Here is a 20,614-nt window from a genome sequence, read left to right on the forward strand (position 1 = left end):
CTCGAACCACTCAGCCAACCGCAACTCTTAGCATAAGATTACAATAATTTCTATATATCCTGTTATAGTTAATGAAAGAAAAATAATGAAGTTAAAATGAAAATAGAAGGCTTTGAACTTGAAACTTTATCACTAGCCCAAACATATATTAGAAGCATAAATACAATATTGTTTTATATATTATTAATTTTTATTAATAGGTGTAATTCACTCTAATATTTAATATATATTTTGCATTATTTTTGTCATTGCATATAATATTGTGTTTTTTCTTTTAAAATATGAAATAATTTTATATTGCTTTTAATAATTTGAATTAGAATATGATTTTTAAACTTTTTTAATAATATTTTTTATTAAAAACAAAGTTTTTGTAATCTAACTAGAAAATTTAAAAAATCTATATTAAAAAAAACATGCCATCTTTTGGTGTAATGTTTAAGATTATCATAAAAGGGTAAACTACGCCAATGGTCACTGATATTTGGGTAAGTTTTCGTTTTTACTACTAATGTTTCAAAAGTTACAAATAGGTCACTAACGTTATCGTTTGTGATAAAATGGTCACTGGCCGTTAACAGTCGTTAAGAGGCGTGACGAAAAATACAACTGGACTATTATCTGCTGAGGTGGATCGTTGACCGCCATTTTGACTAGTTCTTTTTCTTCTTCAACCCATTCCCCATCTTCCTTTTCTTCACTTTTCTTCTTTTCCTCTTATCACACACATGACGTAATTCCCATTGTTGAGTGGAGACATCCCAGGCTATTGCTGCTCGTGAGATATTGTTGGCTAAAATAGGAAAGAAAAACTGTGTTTTTATTGCAGAGGCTGGAGCAGTACCAGACTTATGTAAGTTGTTGTCGTCTTCAAACCCTGTTTCTCAAGAGAATTCAATTATCGCAATGTTGAACTTATCCATTTATGATAAAAACAAAAGTCGGATTATGGGTGAGGATGGTTATCTAAGTTTGATTGTCAAAGTCTTGAGGCTCGGGCTCACATCGGAGGCCAGGGAAAATGCGGCAGCAACACTGTTCAACCTCTCAGCAGTGCATGACTATAAGAAGAGAATAGCCGATCAGGGAGGGGCAATCGAAGCCTTATCAGGGTTGTTAAGAGTGGGGACTCCGAGAGGGAAGAAGGATGTTGTAACTGCTTTATTTAATATGTCGACTCATTTGGCGAATTGTGCAAGAATGATCGAAGTCAGAGCTGTTACAGCACTAGTAGGAGCTTTGGGGAATGAAGGGGTAGCGGAGGAAGCTGCGGGTGCATTGGCCTTGATCGTCAGGCAACCAATCGGGGTTGAAGTTGTGGGGAAGGAAGAAATGGCAGTGGCGGGGTTAATAATAATGATGAGGTGCGGAACTGCAAGAGGTAAAGATAATGCAGTGGCAGCATTGCTCGAGTTGTGCCGCAGCGGCTAGTCTGCTGCGACTGAAAGAGTGCTAAAGGCTCCAATATCGGCCGGCTTGCTTCAGACACTATTGTTCACGGGCACAAAGCGGGCAAGAAGAAAGGTTGCATCGCTTGCTAGAGTGTTTCAGAGGTGCGAGAATACATCCTTGTATTTTGGTGGACTGGGTGTTGGATATGTATTTGTAGACAACTCGACAGCTTCGAACAGGGATCACGATTCGCCGACGATGTCTCGGTGCCTATGTTCATCTTTGTGCAGGTTTTATAAAGGCATACATCACAATGTGGTTTATAAATATGTTGTCAATTTAGTTGGTAATATATTTACAAATTATTTCATTGAAATTCAGATGATATGAAAAAGAAAAAAACCATTACAGAACTGAGAATATCTAATCCTGTGTTGGGAGAATGGAATTGAGAATATATGAAATGCAAAATCGGTTGTTGTTTCTATACTAATTGCTTGGATCATTTTCTGTTAATCACAAATGAAACGAAGAAAATAGAAAACATAGCTCCATTGTTAATTTAATACCAAAATTAAAGTCGTTTCGATTTTCAGCTTTTTGATTCGATGCGAAAGAAGAAAAGTGAAGAAAAAGTAGATGGGGAATGGGTTGAAGAAGAAGAAGAGCCAGTCAAAATGGCGATCAACGATCCACCTCAGCAGATAACGGTCCAGCTGTATTTTTCGTAACGCCTCTTAACGGCCAGTGACCATTTTGTCACAAACGATAACGTTAGTGACCTATTTGTAACTTTTGAAACATTAGTGGTGAAAATGAAAACTTACCCAAACATCAGTGACCATTAGCGTAGTTTACCCATCATAAAAAGTGTATACAGATTTTAAAGATTATCATATTGTTTTTAATAAAAAAATGTACTAAAAATAAAAATGTTATAATCTAACTATCATAAACAAAATAATTTACATTAATAACAAAAATAAGTACAAAGTTTATATCAGGGGCGTGTAGTCTGTCGTCGGAAGTCAGCCCTAGTCGGCGTTGTAGGCAGCGGTCGGTAGCCGATGGCTGTTCGACCATCGTTATAAATAGGTTCATTTTGAGTTTCGTTTAGAGATTGGGTAGGACGTTGTGGTATGTTTTTTCTTTTCTTTTCTTTTTTTGGTTTATTTGTCGTTGGCCACCTTGGAAGGTTTCCGGTGAAAGGATAAAAAAGAAATGAAAATATGGTACAAGTAAGGCTTTTTAGGGGTTGTTTTGCTCCATTTAGGAGACTTTTCCGATCATCCGTGGCATGGCCGGTGCTTCGTGGGAGTGTTGGCAGCCGAATCTCGGTTGCCGACGTTGATAAGGTGGTCGGAGTTATCTAGTTTGAGGGTGTCTCAACCTGCCATGAAGTAGGCGGTTGTTTACGTGAAATGTTTGGTTTGGGGGGTTGTTTTAAATGTTTTTAGTTTAATCGTATGACAGTCCCCCAGTTTCATCATATCTCTTACTTTGGCTACCCATTTTATGGGTTAATCGCCCGTAAATCCCCCAGTTTTAGCGTGTTTCTCGCTTTGGTCATTATCAGCGGAAAATCACGCGTCAAGTCTCCAGTCTAAGTTTGTTATCTTTTTTTCTTCACCATTCTGCTATGTTATTTATTTCAAATTAACTACTAACTTTTATTTTATTATACATTAATCACTGACTTTTATTTTCTTGCATTATAACCATTGGTTATTTATTTATTTCTTGTTTCTATTATTCGATTCGACCTTGTGGTGACCCGATCCGGGGTAAAATCCACATTATTATGGTCTGGACACTGTTAATCGCTAACTTTTCTAACTTACTAACATTCTAACTTTTATTTTATTGTTCATACTAACATTCTAACTTTTTATTTTTATTGTTCTTACTAACTTACTAGCATTCTAACTTTTATTTTATTGTTCATTGTTGAGTTAATCGATTGACGAAATAGCCAAGAAGGGGGTTAATTGGCAATTAAAATTTTGGTGGAAGCTTTTGCAGAAAAAAGAAAATAATTGCACAACGATTTAGAGTGGTTCGACTTTCTCAACCAAAGTCTACGTCCACTACCTTATCTATCCACATTAAGGATTTTCAAACAAATTCACTAATTTGTTCTTTCTTTTGAGGACAAATAGTAACCTTACAACTCCCTCAAGAATTATACCCCAAATTCTTGAGAACACTCTCTCCCAAAGAGAAGAATACAAATTTCGCAAACTTACAGAAAAACCTCACAATGCAAGATGTTTGCACAATTCTAGAACAAAGAAATAACACTAAAAATAATACAATTGAGTACAAAGGGTGTTCTTGAAAGCAAAATGAATATTGAATGAAAAATATGCTTAAAATGCTCAAACAATAAGATCAAGGCTTTCTCTTTGATTCTCTCACAATTGTTGTTACTTGTTATTGATCAATGGCTCCTAAGCTTGTTTAAATACACCTTGAATCACTTCTGAATGTTGGGGATCATTGGTGAAGTCAATAGAGTCGTTATTATGTAATAATCATTTAAAAATATGGTTGGGAGCGTAGGTGCATCGGTACACTCTCAAGGTGCATCGGTACAATGTGTGTAAAATTCAAATATTTCGACCGTTATAAGACCTAGTGCATTGGTACACTTGGGGTGCATCTGTACACTAATTACATCCGATGTTTCAAAAGAGCCAGGAGTGCATCGATGCATGGTTTGTGCATCGGTACATAAAATGCATTTGATGTTTCAATAAAATCAGGAGTGCGTCGATTCATGGTTGTGCATCGGTACACAAAATACATTCGAATTAGGGTGTGCATCGATACATCAAATAGTGCATCGGTACATCCCTTTATAAAATTGATTTTTGGCTCAGTTTTGGTTCGAAATACTTTGTAAAAAATTGTTTCAAAAATATTTTAATTTTAAAATACAATTTTACACTTTAGTAAGGATTTAAATTGACATTTGAAAAACTTGGGGTAATATTTTTGATATTCGAATAATTTAATCAAAAATACTTTAAAATTGATTATAAAATCTTAAAATTCAATAACACTTAATTTGTTATATCGAAACATCAAAATGTTTTCAACAAACTCCCCCTTTTTGATATAACAAAACATTTAGATAATTTTAAGATTTTCAAATAATTTTAAGATTTTCTTTGAAAATCATTTTTGAAATCAATTTTGAAAATTATTCCCCCTTACTATATTCTCCCCCTTTTTGTTAAATCAAAAAGACTCTAAAAATGTTTTTAAACAAGGTTTTGAAAATTTAGCCAATTAATATTTAGATAAAGCTTAAGCTGCTAAGATCACAATCAAGAGAAAGATTAGTCAATAGTTCCATAAATCAATATTCATAGATAATGTGTAATGATAATTAGTCATAAATGATGCAAAATCTAACATAAAAATTTAATCTAAGTTAAAAAACTAAAAATCATTCAACCAAACCAAACATCCAAAATATAATCAAAACAAATAATCCAAACTAAATATTCAAAATCCAAACAAACAAAGCCAAATATTCAAAATGTTTAAACAATTAACGACTAGAGGATGTCCTAGGGCGTTTAGACATGGTAAAAGGTCAGAATGGGTAAGATTACCTGTAAATTTGAAACATGTGTATGCAACAATATCAATCCCAAAACTCAAATGAGTCCTCAATATTTCAAAGTTCTCTAAAATAAATCCTAATGGACAATTTTGAAAATTATGTTTGAAAATAAATATGGAGTTTTCAAAACAACATAATTAAATAAAAACAACAACAATTTTAAAATCAAAACATTTTTTATTTCGAAATTTTGAAAAATAATAATAATAAAATCTTGTGTTTTTGATGAAATTGGTTGTAGAATCTAGTTTAGAAACATAATGTAAGTAATGCTTGATATATAATTCATCCTAGAACTAATTAAATCTAGTCCTAAGTTCAAAAACAATAAAATAGTGGTTTTAGATAAATTACCTTGAAAAATTTCGGATTGAGATGAATGTGATGTTGTTTACATGGTTTTGTTGATGCAAGCAGGATTAGGAGTTGAAAAACAATAAGATTCCAACTAGATTTTGTTGATTTAAGCACGAACGGATATTAGGGGTTGAGAGGATGCATACGGCGGGTGTGTTTGGATTTATGAGGGTTTGGCAAAAATATGAATTTTATGGATTTAAAGCCAAAAACCCAACGAGTGTATCGATGCACATTCAAGACATGCATCGGTGTACCTTCATAGTGTATTGATGCATATTCAAGGAATGCATCGGTATACTTTAATAGTGTATCGATGCACTATGCACAAAAATGTTAAAATCCGTTTTTTTAACACTCAGAATGCTAAATTAATTAGCTCTGGTGGTATTGGCAACTCAAAGATCGAAAATTAACAATGTTCAATCAAATAAAACTATCCTTAAATTTTATTTAAACATATAATTAATCATAAACTCTCCCTAACTAACAGTAAAGAATTCAATCAAAAATATTATTTTTAAAAGTATTTTTCAAAACTAATTAAAAGTGCTAAAAATCATTTTAAACACTAAGTCAAGGTAGGTTAGTTAAACCTAATTCTCTCCTAAGTGTCCAAAATCTTTCTTTATCTAATGGTTTCAATGTGCTTAGTCCTAAAAGTCCTAATTGATGCAAAGTATCAACATATTCTAGAACTATGTCTCCTTTAGTGACAAGATATCTAATGAAAGTAATGATGTATAATTTCAATGTGCTTAGTTCTAGAATGTTGGATGAGATTTTTAGTGAGACAAATAGCACTAGTATTGTCACACTTGATAGGTATGGAACCTATTTCAATTCCATAATCTAAAAGTTGTTGTTTCATCCATAAAACTTGTGCACAACAACTACTGGCTGAAATGTATTCCGCTTTAGTGGTAGATAATGCGACACAATTTTGTTTCTTTGAAAACCATGAAATCAGAATATTTCCTAGGAATTGACAAGTACCGAAGGTGTTTTTCCTATCTATTTTGCATTCTCCATAATCCACATCAGAGAAGGCATGCAAGCTAAAGCTAGAGTCTCTAGGATACCAAAGTCCTAAACTAGGAGTGTCCTTAAGGTATCTAAAGATTCTCTTAATGGCTAGTAGATGTGATTTCTTAAGGCATGATTGAAATCTAGCACATAAGCAAACATTAAACATAATGTATAGTCTACTTGTGGTTAGATAAAACATAGAGCCACTCATTGACCTATATAATTTAACATCCACACATTTACCTCCTTCATCTTTGTCAAGCTTTGTTGATGAGATCATTGGAGTGGTATGAGGTTTCCCATTTTCCAATCCAAATTTCTTGAGCATATCCTTGACGTATTTTTCTTGATTGATGAAGTTGCCATCTTTTCTTTGCTTGATTTGAAGTCCCAAGAAAATGAGAGCTCCCCTATCATGCTCATCTCGAATTCACTCTGCATTAGCTTAGAAAATTCTTGGCAAAGAGAATCATTAGTATAACCAAATATTATATCATCAACATAAATTTGAACTACTAATAAATCTTTACCATTATGCTTTAAAAACAATTTAGTGTCAACCTTCCCTTTTGAAAAACCTTTTTCAATTAAAAAATTTGACAATGTTTCATACCAAGCTCTAGGAGCTTGTTTTAAACCATAAAGCACTTTTGTCAATTTAAAAACATAATTTGGAAATTTTGAATCTTCAAAACCAGGAGGTTGTTCCACATACACTTATTCTTTTAAAAACCTATTTAAAAATGCACTTTTAACATCCATTTGATATAATTTAAATTCATTGAAACATGCAAATGCTAATAACATTCTAATTGCTTCCATCCTAGCTACAGGAACGTATGTCTCATCAAAATATATACCTTCTTCTTGAGTATACCCTTGAGCAACAAGTATAGCCTTGTTCCTCACTATATTACCACTTTCATTGAGCTTATTCCTAAATACACATCTGGTACCTACAATAGATTTATTACTAGGCCTTTTAACTAATGTACATACTTTACTTCTCTCAAATTGATTTAATTCTTCTTGCATAACCATTATCCAATTTTCATCATCTAATGCTTCTTGAATATTCTTAGGCTCTATGCATGAGATAAAATCAACATAATTACATATATTTCTAAGAGAATATCGAGTTGTTACCCCTTTGGATGGATCACCTATAATTTCACCATCGTTGACATAGTTGTACTCTATTGGGTAAGAGACTTCCCTTTCTTCAATGGTTGGATTCTTGAGAACATCGTGAGTTTCCTCATCTTTCATTTCTTTCTTTGAAGATGGTTCTCAAACGTCATATCTAACGTCATTTGCTTTTACAATACCTACGTCATCATCAACACAAGAATCCTTCCTCGGAAGGGGATTATCATCGAAAACAACATGTATAGACTCTTCTACCACTAAAGTTCTTTTATTAAATACCCGATGAGCTTTAGAATTTAAGGAATAACCCATAAAAATTCCTTCATCACTTTTAGAATCAAATTTGCCAAGATTTTCTTTACCGTTTTTTAAAACAAAACATTTACATCCAAAAGGATGAAAATTGCTAATGTTAGGCTTTTTATTTTTGAAAATTTCATATGGAGTTTTCTTCAAAATTGGCCTAATCATTACTCGATTAATAACATAACAAGCGGTATTTGTGGTTTCCGCCCAAAAATATTTTGGCAAATTGTTTTCACAAAGCATGGTTCTAGCCATTTCTTCTAAAGTTTGATTTTTCCTCTCAACAACTCCATTTTTGTTGAGGGGTTCTAGGTGCTAAAAAATTATGGCTAATACCATTAGAATTACAAAACTCAGTAAATCCAAGATTTTTAAATTCAATGCCATGATCACACCTAACACTAGTTATGGAGTAACCTTTTTCATTTTGGATTACTTTTGAAAACGTGATAAATTTTTCTAATGCTTCAACTTTAGTACTTAAGAATAAAACTCAAGTATATCTAGAATAGTCATCTACCAAGACAAATGCATATTGTTTTCCACCCAATCTAGTAGTCCTAGTTGGCCCAAAAAGATCTATATGGATCAATTGTAATACTCTACTAGTTGATACATCATTAATGGACTTAAAGGAAGCTCTTCTATGTTTTCCTTTAGCACATGCATAACAGATTTTATTATTATCAAATTTTAGCTTTGACAATCCTCTAACTAAATCTCCTTGCATTAGTCATTGTAAAACACTCATGCTAGTATGTCCTAGTCTCCTATGTCATAACCAACTATCATGTTCATCCTTAGCAACTAGGCATAAATTAGTCATATTTATTGAATCTAAATGCACCATGTATATGTTTCCTATTCTATGACCAACAAACATAATCCGATTAGATGCAATGTCAATGACTTTACAACCATTAGTTTTAAACATAACATTGTATCCCTTATCGCATAATTGACTAATACTCAATAGATTATGCTTTAATCTATTCACATATAAAACTTTTTAATTTGTATGGAAGAGGTATTACCTATAGTACATATACCTTCAATGTGGCCTTTTGAATTATCACCAAAAGTCACCTCTAATCCATTTTTGTCATTTAGCTCTATGAATCGACTCTTATCTCTGGTTATGTGTCTTGAGCATCCACTATCAAGGTACCATGAGTTTGAATTTGTTTCACGTGCCTTGTAGCAATGCTCCTTTTCCTACAAACATAGATTAATTTTTTATTTTTGGTACCCAAATTCTTTTGGGTTCATATTCATTAGTTTCCAAAATTCTAGTCTCCTTGGGTATCCATTTGTGTAGGATATCCTTATCTTTAGTAGTAATAAGTTTATTAGAAACCCATATACTTCTAACGATTTTTCCATTAGAGGTTCTTCAGGGACCTCTATGATTGTAGTTTTTAAAATTTTTTCTAACAAAGTTGGTTTTTGAACTTTCTCCATTTTCAAAACGTTTTGGTTCAACTTTATTAAAAGAAGCTTTAAGATCATCAATTTTCTTTTGATGATCATCATTTACTCTTGAAAGTAAATTATGCAAATCAGTATTTTTCTTTTTAAACTCATTTAGTTTGATTTGTAAATCTTTAATTTTACTTTCAAGATCAACGTTGGTCTTGGATATGAGATTATTTTCGCTTTTCAATTTTGAAATATCATTTTTGTATTTTAAAAATAATTTCTCATAATCCGAGGCAAACCCAGTATATTCCTCTAATAGCTCATCAAAATAATAATATTCAAAATTAAATGAGCTAGAGGTTACCTGAGAGCTTTCCTCGATGGCCATCAAGCACAAGTTTGCTACTTCTTGTTCCTCTTCATCGGATTGTTCATCATCGCTCCATGTAGCCACATGAACATTGTGTTTTTCTTCAATTGACCCTTCTTCTTCAATTGTGGACAATCGTATTTGACATGACCCGGCTTTTTGCATTCGTAGAAAATGCTTGAGTCTTTCTCATTCGATTCAGTTTTGAAGCCTTCATTTCGTTTGAATTTTCTTCCTCGGTTGGGCTTCATCAGTTTTCTGAACCATTTGGCAAATAATGTTATTTCCTCGTCATCTTCATCTGAATCACTCTTATCTTATGTAGATTTGAGAGTAACTCATACGTTTTTCTTTTTCTCTATCTCCTTCTTTGCCTCGTTTGTCTTTTCGAGGTTTACCTCATCTTGAATCATCATTTCATGCGTGAGGAGAGAACCAATTAGCTCATCGAGGGTTAAGGATTTTAAGTTTTTAGCCTCGATGATCGCCGTCTTCTTTAATTGTTAAGCTTTTGGAAGAGAGTAAACTAACTTCCTCACAAGCTTCTCGTTTTGAATGATCTCTCCATATGATTTGATACCATTGACAATCATGGAAAATCTATCTGTCATAGCTTTGATATCTTCATCCGGTTTCATCCTGAAATTTTCATAGCTATGAGTTAGAAGACTAATTTTAGATTCTTTTACCTCGTTGGTGTCTTCATGAGTGACTTCTAGTTTATCCCATATTTCTTTGGTTGTTGTACAAGATGAATCTCTCTCGTATTCATCTGGTCCAAGAGCACAAAATATAATATGGATAGCCTTTGAGTTGAGCTGGAACATTCTTGTCTCTTCTTCACTCCACGATATCGAATGAGTGGAAGGTATGATGTATCCGTCTTCTATGATATTCCATGCTCCCATGTCACTTGGTTGAATAAAGTACCTCATCATATTCTTCTAATAAGCATAATTAGTTCCATTGAAGAAAGGAGGCTTGTTGACATGCATTGAATCAAGACCAAAGTCGAAGTTTGAAGTAGAGGCCATTGATGACTTGAAATATCGATATAACTCTTCCCAAATTTACTCAAGAGGCGATTAAACCTTCAAATGAGTGAGGCTCTGATACCAATTGTTGAGTTAATCTATCGACGAAATAGTCAAGAGGGGGTGAATTGGCAATTAAAATTATGGTGGAAGTTTTTACAGAATATAGAAAATAATTGCACAACGATTTAAAGTGATTCGACTTTCTCAACCAAAGTCTACGTCCACTACCTTAGCTATCCACACTAAGGATTTTCCAACAAATTCACTAATTTGTTCTTTCTTTTGAGGACAAAGAGTAACCTTATAACTCCCTCAAGAATTATACCCCAAATTCTTGAGAACACTCTCTCCCAAAGAGAAGAATACAAATTTCGCAAACTTACAGAAAAACCTCACAAGGCAAGATGTTTGCACAATTCTAGAACAAAGAAAGAACACTAAAAAATAATACAATTAAGTACAAAGGGTGTTCTTGAAAGCAAAATGAATATTGAATGAAAAATAGGCTTGAAAATGCTCAAACGATAAGTTCAAGGCTTTCTCTTTGATTCTCTCACAATTGTTGTTTCTTGTTATTGATCAATGACTCCTAAGCTTGTTTAAATACATCTTGAATCACTTCTGAACATTGAGGATCATTGGTGAAATCAATAGAATTCGATTTGAATTTTGAAGTTATAATTTACCACGACTTGATTTGAAATAATTATTTTATTTTATTAGAAAATAAGGATACTAAAAAATATAAAAAATATTATATTAATTATCTTTATTTGATTTTTTTTGTAAAAAATATATTTAACATCAGTAGGCAGCTCCCTTATATATGAAAGTTCAATATAAACTTATAAAAATATCAATTATATGATAAAAATATATTTAATGTTTTTCACTCACTTGAACGAGAATAAATTAACTATTTTTTTTAGCGAAAGAAGTCAATAAATTTATTTTCATTCATAAAAATTCAATTAATTTTTATAAAGACATTTTAAATCAAACCTTATTGGGTGGTGGTAGGGTTGTTCATTCGGTTAATTCGGTGGCCGATCGAACCAAATTATCATTAACTGAATTAACCGAACTTTTTTTTCTTTAACCGTTAATTGAACCGAACTTTTTTCGAAAATATTAACCGAACCGAATAAATTTCGGTTAATTCAGTTAATTTTCGAATTAACAAAAAAATTTAAATTTTCTAATTTATATAAAAATTAAATATTTTTTAATTCAAAAAAACAGTTTCTAATTAATTTAAATAATATATAATTATAAAATAAAAATTTTATATAAATTTTTTAATTAATTAATATTGATTTAGGTTTAAAAATTATTGGATCTTAAATTATTAATTAGGTTTTAAATGGTTTGGGCTGAGTCCATATGTTATATATAATATATTTAATATTTAAAATTTAATTCGGTTACTTTGGGTAATTCGATTAATTAATCGATTTTGAACCGAATTAACCGTTAATCGAATTTAAAAAAAAAATTAACCGTTAACCGACCGAATTAACCGAACTAATTTGGTTCGATCAATTAACCGAATTAGTTCGAAAATTTAAATACTTTGAACGTTTGAAATTTGGATTTTTTTTACTAGTTATTTATTTTATTAATAATCTTCACGTTAAAATTTTATTTATATTTATTCAATAAGAAAATTTCTAGTTATTAATGTATATGTGTTTTAGGGTTGTAAATGAGATAAGACTGATTGCGAGTTATTCAAGATCGACTCGATCAAACTTCGGTCAACACTCGAACCAAATGGACTTGATTTGAGTTTGAACTAGACTCAAATTCTTAACAAGCCGAAACGCGTTACTTGTTACTCGATTTGAAAAGCTCGTGAGCTACTGAAAAAAATAATATATTAAAATTTTAAACTTTTTAAATTAAATTAATAATAATTTTAAACTTAAAAATTTTAAACTCGTTAATTTTGGAGTCGAGTCGAATTCAATTCAATTTTACACTTTTGGAGTCAAATTTCACATTACTCGAATCTGACTCAGCTCGTTTACATTATGCTCAGTTTAAAAAAATATTTCAGAATCTATCACTTTAATTGAGCGATTGGGATATATTTTTCCCTCTAATCTGAGCGGTCTGCATCGATTCATTCAATGATACTTTTGAAATATTTTTGATGTGTAGTAAAAAAAGAATGGTGACCACAGTCACATGCAACCACCAAGGGAGTGGGGGCAGAATGAAGTTTAAGGACATGTCCCTCTATTTCATGTTGACTATACATAAAATCCTCTGCTCTACTTTTGACTCTTCTTCTTCAATAAATACACCAATTCTGCCATTCCAAACAATACAAGTCCAAGCACAAAACAACGTGATCTTTTTGGCCCTTTCCTCTTGCTTCACTGCTCACTTTTTTTTGTTCTCTCAATTTTAAGGTTTCGTCTTGATTAATCCGGACCGACCCGCATCACACATGTGACTTTAGTGGGAGAATCTCCCGACAGAAATTTTTTACATAAAAAAAAAATCGAACTCAATCTGCTCACTTTTACCCCTTCCTCTCTAAAACTATCCATTCATACATCTTGTAGAACTAAATACTTGCTTAGTTCTCCTTTCTCATTGCTTCAATAATCTCGAATATCACTTTAATTTTGACTTCTAATTATTTTAAATTTGAATCAGCTCAAATATTTAGTTTAAATTATTTTAAATTTAAATTTATTTTAGATTTAAATTATGATGAATGGAGTTTAAATTCATATTTATTAAAATGGAGGATGTTATATATTTTTTATTTAAATTATAATTGGTGATTGTGTTTATTTAATAAGTAAATGCTTATTTTTGACAATAATTCTTATTAAATAAGAATTATTGGTGACCAAATATTTGACTCTATAACTAGAGATTATGTCTTAACCTTTACAATTAAGAGATAGAGAAAAATATTTTAGAGAGATGTAATCCTTTTATGATTTTTATAACTTTTAGAGTTTATGTTGTAGAGATAGATTCTTGTAGGATATTGAGATAGTGATTTGGGATATTCCAAGTTATGATATAGATACCAATTTTTAGTATATATGAGAATCATGTATTTGTACATTTCATGTTCTCTACAACTATTATGAATTATTGTTATTCTCACCCGTAAAAGTAGATAAAACTTAATCGCGTTAAACCTTATTTTTTTATCTCATTTTGGATTGATCTTAATTTTATTATTTTTCTGTTTATAAATTTCTAACCAGAGAATTACTTGTCCAAACTTGGAATGTCATGACTATGAGAATACGGGGAGTAGTATTTTATAACAGTGTACAAGAGAGATGATTTTTTGTGTGTGCTATGGAGAAAGTAGAAAGTGTAATATAATAGAGGGTGAATGGAATTCCCAAACCTAACACTTGGTTTCAACTTTAATAGGAAAAAGGTTGATTTTCAGCCCTTCACAATATCCTATTCCTTAGGGTAGTACGAGAGCCAAGCTAAGGTATCTCCAGTCTTGTCATCTATATATAAACAAGGGTAAACTACATATTTGTCCCCAAGTTATTACTTTTTTCTGTTCCGAAACTCAAACTTTATTTTTTTTTCAAAACCATAATTATCATTTAGTTTAGATTTCATTTTGGTACTTTTCCGTTAAAAATTTAATGATGATGTATCTTCATAAGATAATGTCGCACCGACAGTTCTGTTAATTTTTTAATTGAAAGGTACCAAAATGAAACATAAACTAAAATTTAGTTATGATTTCCAAAAGATTGAAGTCTGGTTACCTAAATGAAATAGAAGTAATAAACTAAATACTAAACTAATTCTTTATCCTATAAATAAAAGAATAATAAAGAACGAAAGGTCTCTTGTCAATACGAAATAAAATTACTCAATTATACTAAAAACAACATAAGAATCCAAACTAAACTAGAGATTTTAAGTTCGAACAGTTGCGTTTGTATTGTATGTACATATTGTTAGTAAATTAAACAAATTTGAACATATACTAAAATACGGTAAGGAGATTAAATTCAAAATATTAACATAATAAACAAAAGGGTAAAATATACAAATGATCCCCCAACTATAGTATACTATGTTGAATCCTTTGACTATTAAAAGTTACATAATGGTCCCCCGAATATAGGGTGTTGTTTTGTTGAGTCCTTAAACTATTAAAAGTTACAAAATGGTCACCCGACTATTCATTTTGTTTCTAACTTGTCATTTTCGTTAAAAAATTGACGGTAGATTGAGCTGGACATTAACTTATTGACTGAGATATGATAAAATATAATATCATAACCTCAAACAGATATTATATCTCAGTCAGCATATTAACGTCCAGTTCAGACGATCATTAAGTTTTTAATGAAAAGGACAAGTTTGGATCAAAATGAATAGTCGGATGACCATTTTATAACTTTTAATAGTCGAAGGACTCAATAGAGCAACTCCCTATAACCGAAAGACCATTTTATAACTTTTAATAGGCGATGATTTAACAAAGCAATATCCTATAGTCAATGGACCATTTGTGTACTTTACTCTAAACAAAAATAAAAACATTTTATTACTATTACTATGAGTGTATTCGGCGCAATTCGATGTGGTTTTTCAATAAAATATAAATCGATTTGTATTTTGCGGGTTTTTAAAATTTTAAACTAAAATAGAAATTAAATGACATAAAAATCGTGATTTTCGATTTAATTTATTTTGGATTGGTTTAAAAAAAATTAAGTGTTTACTAATTTTCAAGCTCAACGTCCAAATAAAGCAAACTTATAGCTCAAATCGAGTGTAAACGTACACATTTAAATTCATAAAAAATATTATTAGTTTTATGATTTTATTTATTTAAATTTATCTTATAATAAATTCAAAATGAATTTGTTTTGGATAATAATTTTTTTATTTGGTTTGATTTGAAACAAATATTTTTATATAGAAAAATCGAATCGAACCAAATTATATAATTATACTTTTAAACCAAACCAAAATCGAAACGCAAAATAAAAAAAAAACCGCAAACCAAATCGTATAGATAAGTTTAAGTCAATTTTTTTGATTTTCTCAAATCCTATGCTAAGTCCTAACCATTACTAACTACTTATACTGCCTGTATGGTAATGAGAAATTCCAAAGGGGTTCTTTTGTTTCAATTTTACTAGTATTATTTTATTGGGTAAATTACAAGTTTAGAGCCTAAACTATTATTTTTGTCCCATTTTGGTATCTAAATTTTATTTTTTTTCAAAATTATGCATAGCGTTTACTTTTTATTTCATTTTGATACCTTACTATTAAAAACTTAATGTAACTGTTGTACATGAAATATTTTTTTGGGTAAATTAAATCATTCGTTACTCAATTATCTTGTCACTTCTATTTTGGTCACTAAAATTTAAAAAATTTCAATTTTGCTCCTATAAAAACTTTAGTGACCAATATATGGGTAAGATAGTTAATGGATGAATGATGTAATTTACACATAAAAAGTGTCACATATAACAGTTCTGTTAAGTTTTTAACAATGATGTACTAAAATGAAACCTAAACTAAAGGTTATGTATAATTGTAAAAAAAAAAATTTAGCTACCAAAAACGAAACAAAATAATAGTTTATATACTAAACGTGTAATTTACCCTATTTTATTTACCGTATCTGGAAAACAATGACAGAAAATCCAACAAGAGAAGAGCCAGTGAGAGCTATTATATACACTAGCCAACACTCCTTCACACAACATGTTATGTTATGTATAATTATACTACAATATACATATAGATATACATATTGTCTACTTACCTTGCAGCCAGTTGAAAAAAAGGTGGTTGATGCTGCATCATTTTCATCTAAAAGACAGAAAAAGAGAAGATATGTATCTTATATAATAAAAGCCCAGTAGTGAACACTGATGAAATCTTTTAAATAAAATTGTAAGTTGAGAAAATAAAAAGAAAAACACCCAAAAGAAGTATACTTTTATTTAGGGATATAGAAGAAGAAAATCAGGTGGAGAGGGTATGTTTTATTGGTAGGGCAAATGGAAGGTGTTAGGTTAGGTCCTTATCTTCTTGAGAGTGTGACTACTCGACGTTGGCTAGCTAGGTAGGTACCCTTTGCACCTCGATAACGGTATCAATATTGAATATATTATCTGTATGAGGCCCCCACCCAGGAAAAGCTTCCACCTTTGGACTCTACATGCCCGACCAAAACATCCATTTTTTCTCGGGGAGGGGGTTTATTGTGAAGTTGGAAGAGCGTTAATTATACTACAGAAAAAAGTTCGAAGAAGAAAGAAGCATTTGGGATGAAATAATTCATGAATTATGAGATGAAGACGCCGGCCTGTTGGTTTTGGGGTTTGAGAATTCTGATCAGACACAGAGGTGGCAGATGCAATTACTGATAAGTTTTACGTTTACTTTTTACCATGGAATGGACCATGGAGGTGGAATGTTATTGAAGTTAACGCACAGGAATGTTAATGTTACTCGAATTAATTCGATTTAATTGAATACTTTAGAATCTCACGAACCAAACTAAAAACATGCATAACTGAATATTTTCTCTTGTTGGGACCTTAGTTCATGTTCACCAGCTTCAGCTGCTGTCTTTTTTCATTCTCTTCTTCCCTTTTCAGAGACAGAAAATAATATAAAATGAAAAGCTTTTTTTGCATTTCCCTCGTTTGCTTACTTTATTGGTCTTGGAAAAACAAGTTCAAAACACAATCACTTTTCTATAAAAAGAATAAAACACTTTGCTTTTGACAATTAACACTGCTATATCATTCTCTCCTCCACATTTTCCCGGAAAGTTTCTTCTTTTATATTTGGTGTTCTTCTTTTAGCATACGCAGCACCATTTTTTATTCCACGTTCGCGCTCGGCGTTCTCTCTTGTTAGATAACTTGTGTGCTTGATTTAATTTGGTTCTGTTAAATACTGGAAATTAGGGTGGAGGAGATTGCTGAGAATCTGAAAAGGAAGGCCATGAATGCATCCAACAACTTTACTCATTCTCTTAAGAAAAAAGGGAACAAGAAAACAGATTACAGGTTGCCTTCTGTATGCATCGAGGATGTTAGGGATGCAAAAGAGGAGAGTTCTGTCATTGAATTACATCAAAAACTTGTTCACAAGGAGTTATTGCCTCCTAGCCATGATGATTATCATACTTTGTTAAGGTCAGTTGTTGCTTTAAGTTCCAAATATTTGTTCAATGTATCACATTGTATATGCTGACAATTTGTGTGACATTCCACTTGTAGATTCTTGAAAGCTAGAGAGTTTAACATTGGAAAAACAATCCAGATGTGGGAAGAAATGCTTAAATGGAGGAAGGAGTTTGGAACAGACACCATTTTGGAGGTCAGAAATGTAAACTTTGTAGCATTTATTTCAAGACTTTCATTGCATGTTAACTGAATCATGGAATGCCTAACTGGAGAAGAAATAAAACTGCACCTTAGAGGTTATGTTGCTTTTATGATTATACAGCACAGTATGTAAGAGCTATCATTATATTTTAATGGATATTATTATCATTGCAAGTTGACCCTTTTTTTCTAATCAATAAATACATAGGATTTCGAGTTTGAAGAGCTGGAAGAGGTATTGCAATTCTACCCCCAAGGGTACCATGGAGTCGACAAGGAAGGTAGACCTGTTTACATTGAGCGGCTAGGAAAAGCCCATCCAAGTAGGCTTATGCGTATCACCACCATCGACCGGTATATGAAGTACCATGTGCAAGAGTTTGAGAGACTTCTCTCGGAGAAGTTCCCTGCTTGTTCAGTTGCAGCAAAGCAACAAATCTGTTCAACAACTACTATATTGGATGTCCAAGGATTGGTATTTGACATCCTTTATCAAATTGAAGATTTGATGGCATTAGATATAGAAATATGGCAGAAATGAATTCAGAAGCTGCAATTTACTTAATAATGGTGATTAAATGTTGTTTCTGATTGCAGGGCGTGAAGAATTTTAGCGGGTCTGCGGCAAGTCTTTTGGCTGCCATGACTAAAATAGATAACAGTTATTATCCTGAGGTATCTTGTCCAATCCAAATAGATTTTTCTCTGTTGCTAATAGCAATTGTTTGTAACTCTTCCTGTATGGCTTTACAGACGTTACACAGGATGTACATAGTCAATGCTGGTCCTGGATTCAAAAGGATGCTTTGGCCTGCTGCTCAGAAGTTTCTTGATGCAAAGACAATTGGAAAGATAAATGTAAAAACGAAATTGCTTTAGGCATTCTTCTTTCTATTCCCCTTCCCTTTCTCCCCACTTGACTCAATTTTTCTCGTTTACAAATTTCAGGTTTTGGAGCCCAAATCTCTGGGTAGGCTACTGGACACCATTGACCATAGGTCTGTTACTTATCTTTCTTCATTCTTAACTGCAAGAAAATTCTATCTATGATCCCTCCTAAGCCCTTGTTTTTTTCTTCACTTCTTTCAGTCAGTTGCCTGACTTCTTAGGAGGGTCGTGCACTTGCTCTATCGGTGGAGGGTGCCTTAGATCTAATAAAGGTCCATGGAATGATCCTAAGATAATGAAGGTAACCATGTGAAATATATTGCTTGTTCCTCTTAAGCATGAAATGTTTGTTGGACATGATTTTAGGCTTACTCAACTTTTATTTGGAGATTAACGTGTGGTTCTGCTGATAGCTCATATATAATGCGGATGCAACATTTGTGAGGCAAATCACCAGAGTATCTGATGACCAGCATAAATATGAGTCTTACATTCAGATACGTCCGACAACGGTAAGTACCAAGTCTTGTGATCATTGAGCACCAGAGGTTCTGTGATTATATCTTCTCTGCATGTCATTTAACCCATACTCTTCAGGCAAGGACTAGTGACACATCAACAACACAGCCAGAATCAGATTTTGATGTGCAATGTTCTCCATATCAAAGCAGCTCTGCATATCCTAGTGCTTACTATTGTTGTGAAGATAGCTTACCTCTTGTAGAGAAAACTATAGAAATTGAACAAGGACTGCTGTTTTCTCCATATTCATCGCCTACTAGTATTGTCGATAGTCAATCTCATCAACGAGCATCTTCTTTTTACATCAAAGGTATTTGTAATAGCTATTTTATTGCAATAATCATTTTCTCTTCTACGAGGAGGATACTTCAAATGTACCTTTGGAGTTCTTTTTTCCTTCCTAAGTTGATGTAAAATTTCAGGAACTTCAGTTGCCCTATTGTTTGAAACTGTCAAGGGAAAGGTTGGGAGAAGGAATATTCAGTCCATGGCCAAAATGCTGATAGCTTTATTAGTCAGACTAGCTGCATTTGTTCGTACTATTAGGTTTGGATTTTGGAGAATGCCAAACAATATTCATCGTTTGAGTATGATGGAATCCAACATCAAGAGCCATTCGAATTCAACAGCACCGCAGGTTGTGAATGAAGAAGTTCATGCCTTTGCATGTATACAGCGCCTTCAGAAACTAGAGAAAGCATTTGTGGAACTTAGCAACCAGCCTGCAGGAATTCCGGTAGAAAAGGAGAAAATGTTTATGGAGTCTCTGGACCGGATCAAATCTATCGAGCTTGACCTTCATAAAACCAAGCAAGTACGGCCCATCTTAGTATACTGGAGTTTGATATGAATGGTCGTTTTTGCTTCTTTTTTGACAATAGTGTCATCTTGCAGGTTCTACATGCTACATTAATGAAGCAACTTGAGATTGCAGAGTTGATAGAAAACATGCACAAGTCCAAATGTCGCGTAAGTTCCATTCTATGTAAAATAGTATATCCCAAAGTGTTGAAATCTTGAAAAAAGTGGTAAATAATATAAATGAAGCAGCATCCATCTAGGTTCTTGCAAATCTTCATATGTAAAAAGTAAAAAGTATTTGAATTGTATGCAATGTGAGGCTAGACTATAACTA

At 32.2% G+C, this 20,614-nt stretch overlaps 1 protein-coding gene across 1 annotated transcript; it reads left to right on the plus strand.

Annotated features, from left to right (window-relative positions):
* Positions 1–2,000: 2,000 nt before the first annotated feature.
* Positions 2,001–20,499, plus strand: LOC120202132 (phosphatidylinositol/phosphatidylcholine transfer protein SFH13-like). The gene is made up of 12 exons (XM_039202609.1): positions 2,001–2,110; positions 17,647–17,877; positions 17,962–18,061; positions 18,278–18,544; positions 18,667–18,744; positions 18,823–18,927; positions 19,018–19,067; positions 19,159–19,258; positions 19,371–19,469; positions 19,555–19,789; positions 19,902–20,293; positions 20,374–20,499. Exons 1-12 carry the CDS (start codon positions 2,001–2,003, stop codon positions 20,497–20,499), a joined length of 1,893 nt encoding a protein of 630 aa, XP_039058540.1.
* The last annotated feature ends 115 nt before the right edge of the window (positions 20,500–20,614 follow it).

The sequence above is a fragment of the Hibiscus syriacus genome, unplaced genomic scaffold (genome assembly GCF_006381635.1).
Source record: "Hibiscus syriacus cultivar Baekdansim isolate YM2019G1 unplaced genomic scaffold, ASM638163v2 tig00008256_pilon, whole genome shotgun sequence".
Classification (NCBI taxonomy): Eukaryota; Viridiplantae; Streptophyta; class Magnoliopsida; order Malvales; family Malvaceae; genus Hibiscus; species Hibiscus syriacus.

Bases quoted from the DNA above. Each gene is read 5' to 3' on its own strand.
- LOC120202132 (XM_039202609.1), top strand. From the start codon at position 2,001: ATGCGAAAGAAGAAAAGTGAAGAAAAAGTAGATGGGGAATGGGTTGAA. The intron at 18,062-18,277 runs GTCAGAAATGTA...ATAAATACATAG, and splicing joins GAACAGACACCATTTTGGAG to GATTTCGAGTTTGAAGAGCT. The intron at 18,745-18,822 runs GTATCTTGTCCA...ATGGCTTTACAG, and splicing joins ATAACAGTTATTATCCTGAG to ACGTTACACAGGATGTACAT.